Genomic DNA, 17286 nt, shown 5'->3' with positions numbered 1-17286 from the left:
CGATTCCCCTTGAATTAGTATCAAAAGTATTATAAGAGTATTATTACAATAATTATGAAACTGTGATATAAGAGGTATTATTTTAAATTCATGCCTCATCACGATGTGTTTTAAGTAAGGGCGAATTCAAAGAATAGCTTGAGTGAAACACAGAACACGTTCGTTACACAGTTACGGCTAACAACATACAACACCCTGTTAATGTGGACTATTTCTCAACAGGCCTGATTGTACTGTAAGTGAACCCAGACGTGATGTGACTGGTAGAGACAAGCTTCCCTTTAAGGCGCGAGACAGTCAGCAGGGTGAGGGCTGATCTTGTGCCGACGAGGAAGCACTTAAATTCGATGCACTGTTTTTTCATTGCCCAAGAGCAACAACTGGAAAAAGCCCAAGACACTAATAATGCAGTTTAACCAACGTTAAACCAGGAAAACATACGCGCACCATGCTGCATGTACAGCACGTCGATGTGTATCTGCTCTACGTCAAAGACACTAAAAAGTGTTTCTGTCACGAGGTGGAAGAAGCAGGATTTCGGGCACAACAATACTTTATTTACCAAAAAAATCAAAATGCCTATGTGCAAACCGCCTATCAGGACTCGCCGACATGGAACCCACATACAACGTGACAACCTTAAATGGAGCGACAAAGAGCAAAAGACACACAGGGCTTAAATACACCGGCAAGGTGCAGGTGATTGGACACAGGTGGAAACAATCAGGGACACGGCAGACGGTCACAGGGCAGGAAGTGGAGCTAAACCAGGGACACGAGAGGCAGGAAACTACAAAATAAGACAGAAAACGACTGTGACAGATTCACGCGCTCCAGTGTAACGGGTGCCACGAAGAGGTAGAGAAACAGTGAGTGAGTGCCTATGTTATCAAAATGCAATATTTACCAATGTTATTTCACATTAGCTATTCATTTGGTCTAAATTAATGGCATTTTATGTTGTTGTGGTTAAATATACTTTTTAATGGACACTTAACCTCCAAATGATAGGAATCAGAGTTCCTCGGAAGAGCCACTGTGGGCCTCCTGGCACTGACGACGCAGACTAATTCAACACGTTGGCATAGAGATGCGTCAGCGGAGGCGACGCAGGCCGGTTTGAACAAGCAGAGGAGACAGTGAGCGATCCACGAGTCCCTGTAATTGGCCACTCCTTGAAATTGTGTCGGACTTTTAAGCCCAAATATATTTCAAAACAGGTGAGTTGGTCGGTTTTGATTCACCCTGATACGGTTGTAAACATGTTAATGTCAGATGTGATTTTTGGTTATTTCTACACATCATTTCTATTGACCAGCAGGGGGAGACGCCTCTGGTTGCAAAAAGAAGTCTGATTCTATAAAAGTGAATGAGGAAATGACCCTTCTTCCCACTTGACTTATTACCTCAGTAAACATTGTAGATTATAAAGTGTGAGTTTATAGTTTAACACCATAGAGTGCAGTAGGGAGGGCTTACTGTGATTGACAGGCTCCTGCCTCTTGCAACGGGGACTTTGTCGTCTCTTCGTCCCTCCAATGCATTCCAAACATAATAATTTCTGTTAATCGATTGCAAAAAAAAACATGGCGATGGCCTATTAAAAATGCCGAGGGCAAAATGACCAAACTCAAAACTTCAAAACAGCAGTCCTCAAACTCAAGGATAACGTCACGGCAACACTGTCCACTTGTAGTATACAGTCTATGGTTGTAATCTCCCCCTGTTTTGATAAAATCTTGATACTGTTCTCATAGTGCTTTAGATTATGTGAAGATGTACAGTAAGGACCGGCCCACATGCTGTAACTAAAGAAAAGACACTACTCTTTCATCAATGACAGCAGTTCTACACACCGACTGTCCACTCTAAATCTGCCAGTTTAGTTTTTTCCTGTCTCCTTTTGGGGGGGATGTGTTTTTCTTGTTTAATACCTTTATTAAGTTCTTTAACTATTTATTTGCTTTCTTACTGTCTTCTATACATTTTACAACAAAATAATACTTTATTTTAACATGCATCTAATTAAGTAACATTCATAAGAATCATGTTGTTATTATTTTCTCTAGTACAAAGTCATAAAACAAAAGCAATGTTAAAGTGACCTCTTTAGAAGAAGAAAAAAGCACAATATGTAACTGCCGTGCTAAAAGTAGCCAGCAAGTGGCGCTCCTTCTCCAGAGAGCAACACAGCTCCTCCTCAACAGAAGTTGAGGAAATGTCACTAAGTTCAAGGGGTTGACAAGGAACCTTCATAAACAGAGCATACGTTGATGAACACAAAACATTGGTATGTATTCATTTGCCTCATAGTTGACCTTCTTATCAAGTCAACCCACTGATACCATGATGAGCATGAATGTACTTAGTTCCAGGAATAAACAATGCAGAAGTTAATTTCACAAAAGTTAAACCCTCCAAAGCCGGTTTGTTAACACAGTAAACACATTTATTTAGAAGAGAGGAGCGTTGATGGCTGCAGCACTTAGGTCCTGTATCCTGACACAACGTGAGCAAGCGAAAACTGTCCAAGTGAGAAGTACTCTGCTGCTCACAAAGACTGTAGTAACAAGGCAGGCAGGGACAGAGAGGAGGAGCACCTTTTACATTAAAGCTTTGATCAATCAGTATAATCCGACTCACGACAGAATGAACGGTCGTCTTTAAGCAAGAGTTCATTAATGTCTTTTTAAACAAACAAAGAAAAAGCCAATAGCAAATGTGCAATGATAAGACGAGCTGGCACGAAAAGTTTGATCACAACCGTCAGTTACGATAGACAATGTAGGCTTGAAATCTTTGTAGCATACTCTTGTTTTGTTTGTTATTTGTTCTTATGGGATTTACTGGTTCTACAGTGTTGCCTAAAAGATGCAATTGGCACTTTTGTTTGTATATAAAGCCTTTCATACGTTTATGTTTTACATAGGTTGCACAATAAAAGCATAAGAAATTTCTGAAATGGACAGAAAACTGAGTCAACTTTGTACGTACAGGTGAAACTCGAAAGATTTGAATATCACGCAAAAGCTCATTACTTTCAGTAATTCAACTTAAAAGGTGAAACTAATATATTAGTATATATATATATATTATATACATATATATATATATATATATATATATATATATATATATATATATATAATACTATATAATATATATATATTATATAGCCATAATCATCAGAATTATATCAAATAAAGGTTTGAAATATCTCACTTTGCATGTAATGAGTATATATAATATATTAGTTTCACCTTTTATTCTAATTTTTCGAGTTTCACCTGTACAAAAAGCTGCTGCAGCCCTCATCTTTTATAAACTGTTTCTTTTCAGTTTTTCCCTTTAAGTGTTGATTGTTCGTGGTAAGATGCTGCTCGTCCTTGTGCCTGATGGGACAGCGTGTATCTTGTGTGCTTCAATCAGCCTTCTCTGGGAACTATATTTAAAAGCAGAGGAATGTGCTTTTCTTGTGTCGTGACATAACGTGGCGCACACTGTGCTTCATGTTCACACTACCGGGTCACAGCCGGGTTTTGATGAAAGTGTGCGCTAGATTCTTTGGGCGTTGGATGTGATTCGGTCTCATTTCTAAAATGAGATCCCTCTTCTTCTAAACCTTCTTGAAGGTGATACAAGGATAAAGTATTATTACAGGACAGCAAAAAAAAAAAGAAAAAACAACTGATAAAATAATATTTGCACAAACTAGAACTAGACCACCTCTCTAGATCTACCTCTTTAGAGATGTAGAATGATTAGATCTAGATCATATTTTGAAATGGACAAAAAAGCTCTTCAGTTCCCGATAAAGACCACAGCCCTTAACTTACAAAATGTCGTGACATGCCACACTATAAATTAGGGTTTTCATAAGGCGAAAAGAGACTCTAAAACTTCCAAAATCAAAAGATGTGTGGTTTCATTTGCAGGTCCGCAGTTAGCAAATGGCTGGACAGACTTTGGAGGCCAACAGGCTCTCTGAGGCTGAGGAAACTGTGCCGTTTGGAGCGCTTCAGGAATTAGTCCTAAAACCCCAAAATGAAAGAGTGCATTTTCAATCCTCCGGTTCCCTCGTCTCAATGTTTTTTTTAAAATGGGTTGGATGCCTGGAATAAGTGGAGAATGTTTTGTTCTGCAATCTACAAGACTTCAGTCAATATCTCACTGAATCTTATATCTTTCTTATAAAAGTTCATTGGTTACTTTTTTATTTGTTATGCCACTGCAGAATAATTTGTTTATATTCTAAAATTAGCTCTCTACTTCGATGGATTGCTTTCACAATGGACAAATCCCAAAAGTGGTGTTAATTTGCGAACAAAACAAGCCAGTGTTCTAAACATTATTTTTTCCAACACCCCCGAAATCCAAAGGAAAGTTCTTGCTGTCTTTTTAATTGCTAACAAAGACGTTTTCCTTGCAGCGCTCCGTGTCCAGAAATGTAACGTGTCTATTGTCACAGTGTCACTTAAATAAGCCTCTCATTATTTATCAACTGCAGACTTTCTCCGATCTGCTCTCATGAAGACAAATGCACAAATCAGTAATCTACCTTTCAAAACCAAAGACATAACATGAACTTAAAATATAGTATTTTTCTTAAAGCTAAAATGTCATTTTGTGTTATTTCTTTCCCATGACACCGTACAACAATTTTGTACCAGAAAACAAATGAATAAAAATGGTTATAAAAGAAGGTACTTTGGAGGCAAAAGTCTTTCAAAAGAAGAAGCTGACTTGGGTTTTGTGCTCCTTTGGTTGTAAACTGCATCATCAACCTGTGCTGGACAGAGGACGAGAGTTACGGCCTTTCAAGAGCCTCGCAGCTGAAAAGCAGCTCCTGTTAGTCCTTTTCAGGCTTTTTGTCTCACTCTGCCGTCTGTGCATTTTGCTCTTGTCGTTTTTTCGCCTCTTGCCGAGGTTTGGTTACATGCTCGGTTTCCGCATGTTCTCCTGGTACGTATCACGTGATCAGGCAGCAGTTGATGCAGCGGGGTCCCAGTCTTCTCTTTAAAGCTCCCTTCTTTTTCTTAGGGGTCAGGATTGCGATGATCGCCTCGTCGAACACCGTCTTCAGGCCCTTCTGGGTCAAAGCTGAACATTCCACGTAGCAACATGCACCGATCTGATGACAAGAAAAGGAAGGATGGACCATCAGTCCATACAATCCAGTGCAAAACTCTGGTAAACTAGCAGCAGTTATAATTAAATGTAAAGGAATCCACTCTCTCCGTAGCAGGCTACAGCTATAGCTAGCAGCTTGTTAGCTTATCTTAGCTTAGCATAAAGACTGGGTATGGAGGGAAAACAGCTAGCCTGGTTCTGTAGGTAAAAGAAGCCCTTCAACAGCATATGTGAGGCTTGTTTGTTTAATTCATGAAAAATGGTTTGCAAAAACAGTTGATCTTAAGGGGGTTCTAACAAAACTATCTGCAGCCATAAGAAAGGATTTCATTCATGCCTAAAGGCCATGGAAGACATCCACCTCATTACCTAAGTGCGATGGCAAATTGCTTCAGAGGGCTTTACAATCTGTGCACATGCAACATCCTCTGTCCAAAACAAAAGGAAGACACCTCAGGCACAGCGGCAGAGGATGGATCTCTCTATGAGGACGGATTCAGAAACCATATTTTTGAAAGATGAACCCTTGATGCTTATACGCTTAACAGGAGGCTAAAAACAGGGCCCATTCAAATTCTGAATGATTTTACATGGACTCTTGCCCTTTGTGACTAAATCATACGTTTTGTTGCCAAAAGACATTTCTGTGTCATTTCTGAAAGTTTGACCTGCATCTCTGTTCCTGGGTGACAGCAGCAATTAATCAGCGACCACATTTGGTATTTAAAAACTACAGCTTCTCCTCTCCATGTTCCCGCTCACCCAGAATGGGGTCACTTTGAGGCGAACAATGTACATTGGGTCTGATTCCAGGCATTTTACTGAGGGAATGACAGTGGGCCGAATACTCAGGAGTAGACAGGAACCCAACTGGACCTGACAGATGATTTCAACAGCACTGAAAGTAAAAACAGTAAGCTTTTGTTTTCTTTTCGCCAGCTACTTGTCTTCTTCTGTTTTGGACAAACATACAAACCTCTTTTGCTAGTTTCTGTCCTTGCTCAGTGGGAATGGGCTTCTCCTTCATGTCATTCAGTTTGGCAATGGTCTTGGGGTCATCACGAAGGTCAATCTGAAACAAACGAGGGACATTTCTTCTGAGCTAACTCACCTGCTGGTCATTAGAAAAACGGAAAGTTTCAGACTTCAGACTCTATAAACTAGAGGATACCTCGAGTTTGATATGTGGATATCAATTGCATACTTTGTAAATAGTTTTTTGTTGGCTCCTGATTTCACAACATAAAATCAGCCTTTACAGCGCTTTTCCTCTGCTAAACATAGTCATGAGAGCTGAACTGTAAACTGTGGGTTTTCTCATTAGGAAACAAAGCCATGTCGGCCCACACTTCCTGCTCTTGTGCAAAGCTATTTCACAGCTAACCACAAGGTTCCTTACTCTTCTTGTGTTCATTGCAATGCTCAGCACACATAACTCTTTCCTATCTGGGTAATAACCACATAATGATGAATGCATGCACCTGGACACTCGGAGCGACCTTCATCAACCCTTTTCTCTACTGGTGTGATTTGTGGTTGTGTGGCTGTCTGTTCATGTGTTCATATCAGACCAAAAGCAGCGGGCAAGTTATTAGTGGACCTGATGAAGGGGCCGTAAACATCAGCTGACACACGATTAATCAGACCTCGCTCATCCCCGCTGGGCCTTGGCCACACAGGTATTTGGTTACCAGGGAACACAGACCGAAAACCACCCACAAGTGAGTGCTCATTTTTGGACATGTGGTATTGAGACTGTAAGACTTAATAAAGAATTGATTTTTAAATGATTTTGTCATCTCTTAACATCTATATGTTTAGTGATGCATCTATTTAAGATCAAAATCCGAGCTTATGAAATTGCTGTTTTAAACATTTCTGATAAAATGAATCCCTTTGAGGCAAAGTATTCTCCTGCATGAAACCACTTAACTCCTTAACCCTGTATGAGACAGCTCAGCCCGAGGACACCAGCCACGTCTCTGCTGGCTGCTCCAAATATTCTGATTGAATGAATGAACTCTTATTCAACACAACACTACTACGTTGTCACTGCTAACCTTTTCTAATATTGAAAAGCAAGATGGCAGTCAAGTAATCCACTTCATCCCTGCCTTCAGATAGGGTGGTTGGTGGTGCCCATCTTTTTGTTCTCTCTTAAAAGGATCCAATCTTGCTGGATCCAGTTCCTGCTAGCTTTGTTTTTAAATGCTTAAATGCATTTTGTGAAAACAGTGGAAGAGGGCAATTACATTTTGCGCAACAGTAAAAACCCAAAGACATTCAAAACAATCATAACAATATACGACAAAGAAAAATAAATAATCCTCCCATTTTAAGCTAGTAACAGCAGTAGTATTTAGCTATTAGCTTGGCATTTTTCCTTAAAAATGACTGAAACAATTAGAACATTCGACTCTTTGCAGAATACACGGTCAGAACTGAAGAACCTTCTGTTGTGCGTGTTGGTGCTACTCCATGTGCATCATGCAAACTTCCTTTAGGGTTTGGAAACATACCCAAAGGGTCTCTGGATTTAACTAATTGCTCTGAGGCCTTTTTGAGTTGATGGCTGATGGTGAGCTTGTGTGATCCTCAACAGTAACCACAGCAAAAAGCCAAATGAGTCACAGCTTTTCTATTTCAATCCGGCCTAAAACCTGACACTTTATGTCTTATCGCGTTGATACAGGGCAGGTGCCATGTGACGGATGGTGATATTGTATCCAGGCACCACATGTAAGGAGTCATCTGAAGCTGGCATGAAGGAATGGTTAACGGTATTACTAACTCACCTGGGTGCCAATGAGCAAGTAAGGGACACTGGGTGCATACTCCTGCAACTCAGGCTCCCATTCCTCACGTACGTTCTGGAAGCTGGCCTGGTTTACCACTGAGAAGCAGATGAGGAAGACATCGGTCATCGGGTAGGACAGCGGCCTCAGGCGGTCGTAGTCCTCCTGGAGGAGGACGCGACAGAAATACTTAGCATCTGGCCTCAGGGGAGGTTGGAAAGGTGAGCAGACGTGATTCATTTCCATTTTATCAACACCTGAGAAATTACCGCGCGCGAATTAAAGTGCGTGAAAAAAAAAAGAGCTCCGAAGACAGACAGTCTTTTTCTCCCGTGCTCAGCTATCTCCTCGGCAATTTAAAGGAGCGATGTGGAATGACAGGAAGGACACGCCTGAAGGAACGTGCTTCGTAATTGAGCAATGAAGAGAAAAGATTGTGAAGAGGATGATCTTCACGCCAGAGCGGACGGAAATGTTAACAGATATGATAGATAGTTACTTTATTCATCCCGAGGGAAAAATATCCTGCTGCAGCAGCATTAATAAATAACGGTGAAGGAATAATAAGAATTATAAAAATGCACAATATATAAAAAAATACAGTAAAATTAAATGAACTCACTAAACATTAAGATATCTTGTTTAGCACAAGGCCCCCAAAACCCGACACACTGCCCTCTACCAAACTCATGCGGCTGATTCCCAGGCTGCACTTTGTCCCTCGGATCACGAGCCCTCCTGTCCTCACTGGAGATGAAATCTCTTGGAAGAATGTCCGGGTTGCACAGACATGGGAACATTCACAGCCTCTTCGTCCGTGGAGCCGGATCTGGATTTTTGTTCTGCCTGCTAGCGCGAAGAGGAGGGCGATCAATGGGTCTCCATCGTATGAGACATGACTCAACCAGACCAAATCGGACCCAGTGAATCACTCTCACTCTCTCTTCCCTGGGAAGCTGTGTTGCCCACATCCCTGAATTCAAGGCGAATTGGATCCCACTTCGCCGAAGACGGTTGTAAAGGTGCGACAGCGTGCTGTAATTCATTCCGATGCCTTCAGGGAGTCCCGTTCTCTGCCAAATTCAGTACCACTCAAAGGTTTGGACACACCCTCTTCTTCAATTGAATTAAATTGAGTGACAGTCCAAACAGTCCAATGCGATCACACTGCTATAACCCCAGAAACAAGTCTTTCTCACTCAATGCATTGTGGGAAATGGTTATGCAGAGGAGCAGCTGAGGATTCTCCAAACAGCAGTGGGACAGCCAGCTGATGCTCTAGATGACTGTGCTTACAAAATTGCTCATCCTCTTACTTCCAAATGAGTAGAGGATGATGCCGGGATTTTAAATCATGCTTCTGATGCTCTTTGAGTGCCAGCAGGTGGGGAATTGTCAGATTGTCAGATGATGACCAGAGTGTTTTGACAGTCAGAGTCATTTGAGTTGCTTTAGTGTGAGCAACAGCCTACCCGACACTATCCAATATATGTATTCATCTTGTATCAGTTTCACTGTTTATGTGTTTCTGAGATTTGCCTGTGTGTGTACGGGGGCGGCCTGAAGTGAGGACTAAAATCCTGGAGAGCACCTTCAGAATCTGGTTAGGAAAATATTTATTTTTTGCCAACATTTCCACAATTTTCACTCTTCCTGCATCATTTTTTGGAAACAACAGAGAGGCCATCTTGTGCTGGTCGTCCCCATGTGACTATGGAATCTAGCAGACTGAGAGCCAGACAAAGTCTAACTCTTGCCCCATAAAGACCAATGTAAATCTGGTGACACAATTCTCAGAAAAGTTCTTGAAACTGCCGGAAGAGTGGTATTTCTACCCACATAGACATATAAACCTTATCTCAGCGTTTGGGAAAGTCTTGGGTAGTTTTGCGTCTAGGGGAACTTGAATTTCCCTTGTCTCTGTCCGTCTTTCTCTCTTTCTCTCTTCTACCATTATAACTGCTTCTACCATCAGTACTACCACCACTGCTTTTACTGCTATAACTTGACAGCATGATCATTTAGCATCCATATTTTTTTGACAAACTTTTGGTCAGGATATGGGAAAATGGTGCATGTATGTGCATGTAGGTGTGCGCGTGCATGTGTGTGTGTGTGTGTGTATGTGTGCCCGAACCCTTTTGAGATGGAAAACATGAAGGGGGAAACGTTATCCTTATCTTAACTCATGACGTTAGCGGCTTTTAACCCTGAACACAAACATTAGCAGTTATCTCAAAGCAGCGCGTCTACGGACGGCCTCAAAGATTTGCTACCAGGGCTGTAGACTATTTTGTGTGAAATTACATTTTAAGTTAAATAAATGCATCCGAGTTCAAGAAAGAACTTTTACTATCATGTTTTTTTGATTAAATAACTAGATAGAAAGTTACGTTGCTAATCAAGCCAGCGAAAGATACAGTACGTTGCGTTGATGCAACGAGGTATGCAGTCGGTAGAGCAAAGTCTGCTCTGTAAACTCATTTACATCAAGACAAGCCTAGATACTAATGTCAGGCTGCTTATACCCTCCTGGGGAGAATATGGAACAGCACACACTGCTTTAGCATCGATACATTATGTGCTTTTATCCGCCCTGAATATCAGACCCATGGGATCATGTCGGCTGTGTGCGTGCGTGTGTGTGTGTGTGTGTGTGTGTGTGTGTGTGTGTGTGTGTGCGTGCGTGTGTGTGTGCGTGACCTTTGCTCACACAAGTGAACCGTCCGTTCTCCACGCGAGCTGCAGACATAAAGGGACACGCAAATAAGCCACTCAGCAGTTTTCTGTGACTTGGCGCTGAGCCTCTCTGAGACCCATCGCCGCCTCTCACTCTGTTTTCTTAGTCCCCCCCCCCCCCCCTGACACACTACCAAGGGCATTGTACCCACTGGCCCCTCAAGAGGGCATTTAAGGAGACGCAGACTGGTCTGTGTACTCCTGCGTAGCTCAATCTCATGTTCGATCAGCACCCTGAAATGTTTACACACACGTGTTCGTTGGTACAGTTTAGGAGTGAATCCGTCGTCTTTTTAAGGCGGTACAAAAGGGGGCTTCGCTACCCACCGCTAACTTCCCTCCTCGCATTTCCACCAGTGGCTGCGTCTTCATTGGTGCCGTGTGACTGTTGACTCAGTGACATATGAGTGCAATGATATCTGTGCGTCATTCCCTCCGCCTCCCCCTCTCCCTCTCTCTGCCTCTCTCTGCCTCTCTCTTCCATGTCTCCTTTCCCGACGTCTATCGCCTCCTCGGGGCTCCATAAAACAGAGCCGGAGACGCCTGCTCTTCCACGGCCGCCGGGTGGGAACGCAAGTCCAGACAAAAGACGCTTCTTTTCACCGAGTTTGGCCTCTGATCTGCAAATCTGCACATTTCGCAAAACTGGATTTCACCTAAGGGATAAAAGATTAAAAAAGCTATTTATGGTCGTTATTATTTCTCTGGCCCTTTCATGGTGATTAATGATCATTAATTGTAGTTTGAGCCTTGATGCACTCTGTCTATTCATGCGTGTGTAGTGAGATCACATCCTGCCGTGCTCCTTTCAAAGATCCGACAGTTTAATGTTGCCTTTAATGGCAGTTGATGGTACTGGCATACTGGCTGTGTAAAGCACGACATACATTAAGAATCTGTGATGGATCATTTGAGGGAACCCTATTCATGTATATGCTTTTAGCGATGTTGCATTCAATACTACTAAATATACTACTTTGGGTAGCAAATATGATTAGTGCAGTGGTTTCCAAAGCCCAGGGGGGGGGTTGCGTTGGGCGACAGGGGGGTCGCAGGCTTCATCACCAACCCTAAAGTCTTACAGTGTCCCTGTATCCTTAAGGGGGGCCCTGACGAAAACAGTTTGGAACCACTGGATCAGTGACAGAAAACAAATACCAGTTATTTGGGAAAAAAATATCAAAAGGTGAATGCCATTGATTTTACACATGAAAGGTTAGTTTACTCACACTGAGAAATACTGTACTGCTACAACTACTATGCTCAGCATGTGGAAACAGCTGTAGAAATGTCTTATGTGACTTATGGATGTCCCTCATGATGTCATCAGAGCTTATTTTAGCTTCAGCTTAGACCACGAAATTCTAACGGCTGATAACATACTTCAGCTTTCTAATGACAAGACCAAAACCTCGTAGCATGTAAGTTTCTTGTAAAACATTAGCAGTTGGCCCTCGCTTATAGTTATAGGTTCTTGTATCTCATAGGGGTTCCTTCCAATGATGAATAATCTTGAGTGTGGCAACGTTATGGAAGTGCATTACTAAATTGCTGTTGATGGAGGCAATGACTTGCACTGATTGGAGTCAGCCAGGGTTGCTTTAGAATGAAATGAAATTTGTCCGTTAGTCAGCAAGGATCGCTGATTAGCACCATGCTAACGTGATTTCTTCCCCAATGGCAGGCGATCTACCGGCTCTGCCTTGGTGACTGACCGGTCATCATCAACCTTTAACAGAGACAACCTTGACAGACTAGTGGGTTCCCTTGCTTAGCTTGAATTAATGTTGGTATTTCACAACATTTTCTAGAACTTATTTATGAATGCAAAGAGTTTCCCTAACTTCGTAACCAGCTAAAGGAGAATATCTGAGGCATAGAGGGAGTGTGAGGTAAAGCATACAGCATACACTCCCTCTGTGTCCAAGCAGCAGAGAGGTGTCAAGTTCCCTTGCTGGGTGAAGCCATTTCCAGTCTCCCGCTTTCAACTCTCACCCCTGACCCCCCCTCGCCCCCACTGGGACGTCTAGGGGGTCACTGGGCCTCTTTGGTTTGCTGAGTCCAAATGGACTCATCGGGCTGTGTCACACAGTAAGAAGGCAGGGGGGGGGGGGGTGAAGTGGGAAAAGTGATCACAGTGTTAAAGCAGTTGAGGGGTCGGGTCGTCACGGCACCGGTGGCACGAACAGCATCACAACTCCCCCCCCCCCCCCCCTACCTAAAGCGTCTCCATTGCCACCCATTGGCACTTAGCGTCCACTTCCTGTTTCCTCCTGCTCCTCCTCGTGCAGCGGTGCTGGATTTCCTTGAGTGCAGTGAGAAGACTGAACGACTGAACGCTTTCCCCCTCCTGCTCCCCCATCATATTTGCCAAAAAACAGACGCCGCAGAACTTCCACGTGGAATAAGTCAATAGGCGGCGGCTTGAGGGAGCGACGTGGCGAGCGTGCAGACCCACAGCAGGGACGCTGCGGCCCTGACGTGTAAGGGGGGGCTCGCGTCTTTAATGCTGCCCATGCCCTTGTGGAACAGCAAAGCAGGCCCGGCATACCAATATTACGTAGGAGATCGAGTCCAATTGGACACATGTCTCCCAGGCCAGATAGAGGAGATGATGGGGGGGTCAACGGGGTTGACGTGGAACTGAGTCGTAGGGAGGAAGAAAGAAAAGGAAAAAGGAAATCGAGAGGACTGAATTAACCAATTCTGGGCAGTTCCACCCCCTGCTCCCCCATCTGCCCCCCCACGCCCCCCTCTCACTCTTTCTCTTCGTATTTTCTGTCTTCATTTCACTGTCTCCCCCCTCTCTCTTTGGGGCGCCAGGTCTTTGATCAGAGGCTGCAGCTATAAACATTACCAGCTGGCCTTATGCTCCACATAAAGAGGTCAGCGGAGTCGAAGGGGGGGGGGGGGGGGTAGAGCGGTAACTCTACTCTCGGTGGCCTGCAGCAACCAAGGCAGACATTTGGGAGGACTTCTCCATTCCAGAGACACTCTGAATCAGCTAAAAAGAAACAAAAAACCTCCGACACAAACACACTGACAACATCAAACAAGGAAGAGTAGATAACGCGGACGTGTTCCTCTTCCTTTCGAGCGGGTTGTAACACCTCCACCGGGTCCAGAAATACGACACAGCCACAGGTAGATGTCGGGTGGGAAGGAGGGGGCCGTGATTTGCTATTCATGGACTCGTGCTCGGCTGAATATTGACGTTTCTTCTTTTTTGCTCTTGTGACTCGTTCCGAATTCACACAGTTAAATGTGTCCCGCAGGAAGAGATGTGCACAGATTAAAGGGAGTCTTGTAATTATTACCAAAATGCTGAAAAGTTTCCAATTTACACTAAACTAAACTTCTGTCTACACAGAAAACTACCTGGTCAGGCTCAGGGAAATACTGCTGTGGGGTGAAAATGTTATACTGGTTACAACTTCCTCTTTTATTTATATATATATATGTATGTAACTCTCAAAACGGAATTGGTGCTTTTTGGAATAACGGGAAACCACCAAAGATGAGTTTTACTTTGTTTCTGTCGAGTTTGAATATGAAATGTTTGACAATCAGCTTTCTGACTGAGTATGGTGGCTTCGAGAATAGTATACAATGTTACATTTTTCACCTTAATAAATTATAATGATTGTCCAAATACCTTATTTTGGGCTGTATATTAACCTCAACATGAGTCACATTGCTTCGCACGGCAGAAAAATGGTAGTGTTTATATATTATGTCATGTTTTCATCACTGCCTATTGGAGCTGCAACCGATCAATACTTGTGACCACTGCAGAGTCATTTGTTGGCGTGTGTGTGTGTGTGTGTGTGTGTGTGTGTGTGTGTGTGTGTGTGTGTGTGTGTGACTGACCTTTCCCAATGCAGACAAAAGCCTGATGTTGATGGGGGTAAGTAAGGGTTTTTGTTATTCTGATGTCATCACACAAACCCAATGACTGACCGTTTTTACCCTTCTGCTGCCTGCATAATGCACCACGTCTTGTTCCGATGGCCCTCAATGAATCTGTGTCTTTTGAGTGTTAACATGACTTCCGCTGCCTTTTTGTGTTTTCATTGGCTCTTCGGCTGAGTGGGAACATGATTGTGTGAGAGAGTGTGTGTGTGTGTGTGTGTGTGTGTGTGTGTGTGGGCGGTTGGGTTTTCAATACAGTTTTAACTCTTGCCTGCTGAATGGCACATTGTGAAGAAGAAGCCATGCATTAGGGGCAGCCCTGTTTAACAAACCTGTGACATCACTACTGGACATAAGAGCCCTGTTCTCCACATAATAGATCTATTGACCCCCCCCCCCCCCCCCTCCCCGTCACTAGCCATCACTGTCCACGGCACACTCTGGCAGTAAACCCATGTGCATAAAAAAACGTCACCTGTTGCAGCTTAGTGTCTGGCCTGAATATGGGCCCTGTGGGGGCCTTTGGAGACCGAGATAGATTGAGAGGCAGTATGTGTGTGTGGCCCAGCTTGTCCTTGACATGCTTGCCACTTGGCCAGGGAGACGAAGATAAAATCAACTGTACCTGACCAGCTGTGTCGTACAGTCCCAGCAAGTACTGCTTCCCACCGACGTTGACACTGACTGCGAGGAAATGACAAAGAGCACGTTGAGAGGAGGGTGGGGTGGGGGGAAGGGGGAGGAGGGGAGAAGTGTGTGTCGGGTGGGTGGGGGGGGGGGGGCAAACAAGTGGTTTTGATTATAGCAACAGATGCAGGCCAATGCAGGTTGAGGGGGAGAAGCGTGGCAGAGGAAACGGGGAATTCACTCACTCTTATTAGATTTTATTTAGCGCAACAAACCACGGAATGGAAGCAGATCACATGACGCGATATTATTGCGAAACGTACGACTTGACGAAAGAAGAAACAACGTGTTTCCTACCTGCATAATGATCAAACACTGTGGGCACATACTCCTCTGGGAAGGCGTCGTTGGCATAGCTCATCAGGAGACACGTTTTGCCCACCGCACCGTCTCCCACCACAACGCATTTTAACATGATAGTACCGGTTCCGTTGGCCATGGTCCCGAGCTCACCGTCGGCACCCCGACGCACTGTTGTCCTGACCCCCACCTCTTCCTGCTCCTCCTGCTCCTCCTGCTGCTCCTGCTGCTGCTGCTGCTGCTGCTGGGTGGTGATCCCTGCGCGGCGGGCATCACCAGCGTCTGAGGCGGACCGCGCGGCGCACAGAGTCGGAATGAAACCGCATCTTTCACCACCACCACCAGCGGGGACAGTTGTAGCCTCCTCCCCAAAAGTGATCGTGAAGTAGGCCGCCTCTCTCCCTCTTTCTCTCACTCACTCTCTCTGTTTCTCTCCCTCTCCACCCCTCCCTCTCCCTCTCTCTCTCGCGTGCGCCCGCGCCTCCGCTCCGCCTCGCAGCCTGCGCGCACTGTGCTGCCGCCGGTGGACAAGGTGGGTGCGCTCGCTTGGAGAGGCGGAGCTTTGGTTGGAAAGCGAGGGGCTCCCGATAAAGTGCACTCTGCCTGGTGGGGAGGCGTGAGAGATGACACCATACATTCAGGAAAGCTGCTATGCAATCACTGGCCTACATTATATTAGTCTTTAGACGTATGAAAAGGGCGTTGCCTTAGAACAGGACCCTGGAGATGCTAATAAGAAGGAGCAATGATCCTAACTTTATTCATATAGCGCCTTAAATAGTGATATCAAGCAAGCGAGACGAAGTGAGCGCCACCTTGGGCACCTTCCAAAGCCTTTTAGGCTTTAGGGTACCTGTCCATAGTATCCAAGAGTTTAGTCTGGAGAATAAGTCCACTCAGGAATATCCTAACAGTAGATTTAACCTCACCCTAAACCCACTATGAGTAACTTTAAACTCTATCCCCAAATAAAGACATTACTGATGCTATATTATTTTCAATTTGGTTAGACCTGCATCTGTCACATCAGACAGTAAGTACACGCCCCGCCTGCATGTGGAACTTTCAGATGTCTTAAAAAGATCTAAATTTAGGGAAGTCTCTGTGTGCTTCTCACATGACTTTGTGGTTGAAGAGGATAAATGGGTATAGAGATAGACATGCTGTGCTACTGTTTGTGTGTGTGTGTGTGTGTGTGTGTGTGTGTGTGTGTGTGTGTGCGTGTGTAATAGATGGATGGGATGTGCGAGACAGGAGTGCATGGGGAGGTGCAGATGGAAGCGCCACAGGAAGATGTGTGTGTGGGAAAGAAGGAGTGTACAGAGAGAAATTTGACCTCTGCTGGCCAATTTGCTGGGTTCAATTCACTCAAATTTCAATTTACACATCGGTACACGATATATCCTCCCCAAGAAGGAACGTTAAGGGGGAGAATAAAGGAAGCAGTGGGTTCCCTAGATGGCCAGCAGTTCAGTGGTGGGCTGTCTCCAAGAATACGCACTGTATCTCCAGAAAGCATGTTTCTCTATAAATGGAAAAGAATGTGCAAAAACACACACACACACACACACAAACACGTGTGCATGTGCTTCTTCCGTCTCAGTTAATCTCTCTGCTCTCTAGGTCAAGTGTTCCTCAAGTGAGGGCCTGGAATCCGGGGGCCGGGCGGGTGTTGCAGGACTCGTACAGACATCTGCCAGCCTGTCGTTGGGACTTTGACATT

General features: G+C 44.3%; 1 protein-coding gene across 1 annotated transcript; it reads right to left on the bottom strand.

The window, feature by feature from the left end:
- Positions 1-3157: 3157 nt before the first annotated feature.
- Positions 3158-16078, bottom strand: rhoq (ras homolog family member Q). The gene is made up of 5 exons (XM_037465950.2): positions 15561-16078; positions 15202-15260; positions 7926-8090; positions 6107-6202; positions 3158-5131 (listed from the first exon to the last, which is right to left on the bottom strand). The coding sequence occupies exons 1-5, from the start codon at positions 15700-15702 to the stop codon at positions 4970-4972; spliced, it is 624 nt and encodes a 207-aa protein (XP_037321847.1). The 5' UTR covers positions 15703-16078; the 3' UTR covers positions 3158-4969.
- Between the last annotated feature and the right edge of the window lie 1208 nt (positions 16079-17286).

The sequence above is a fragment of the Pungitius pungitius genome, chromosome 13 (assembly GCF_949316345.1).
Source record: "Pungitius pungitius chromosome 13, fPunPun2.1, whole genome shotgun sequence".
Classification (NCBI taxonomy): Eukaryota; Metazoa; Chordata; class Actinopteri; order Perciformes; family Gasterosteidae; genus Pungitius; species Pungitius pungitius.
The sequence above is the reverse complement of the archived record's forward strand: the minus strand, read 5'-3'. Positions and strand labels throughout refer to the sequence as shown.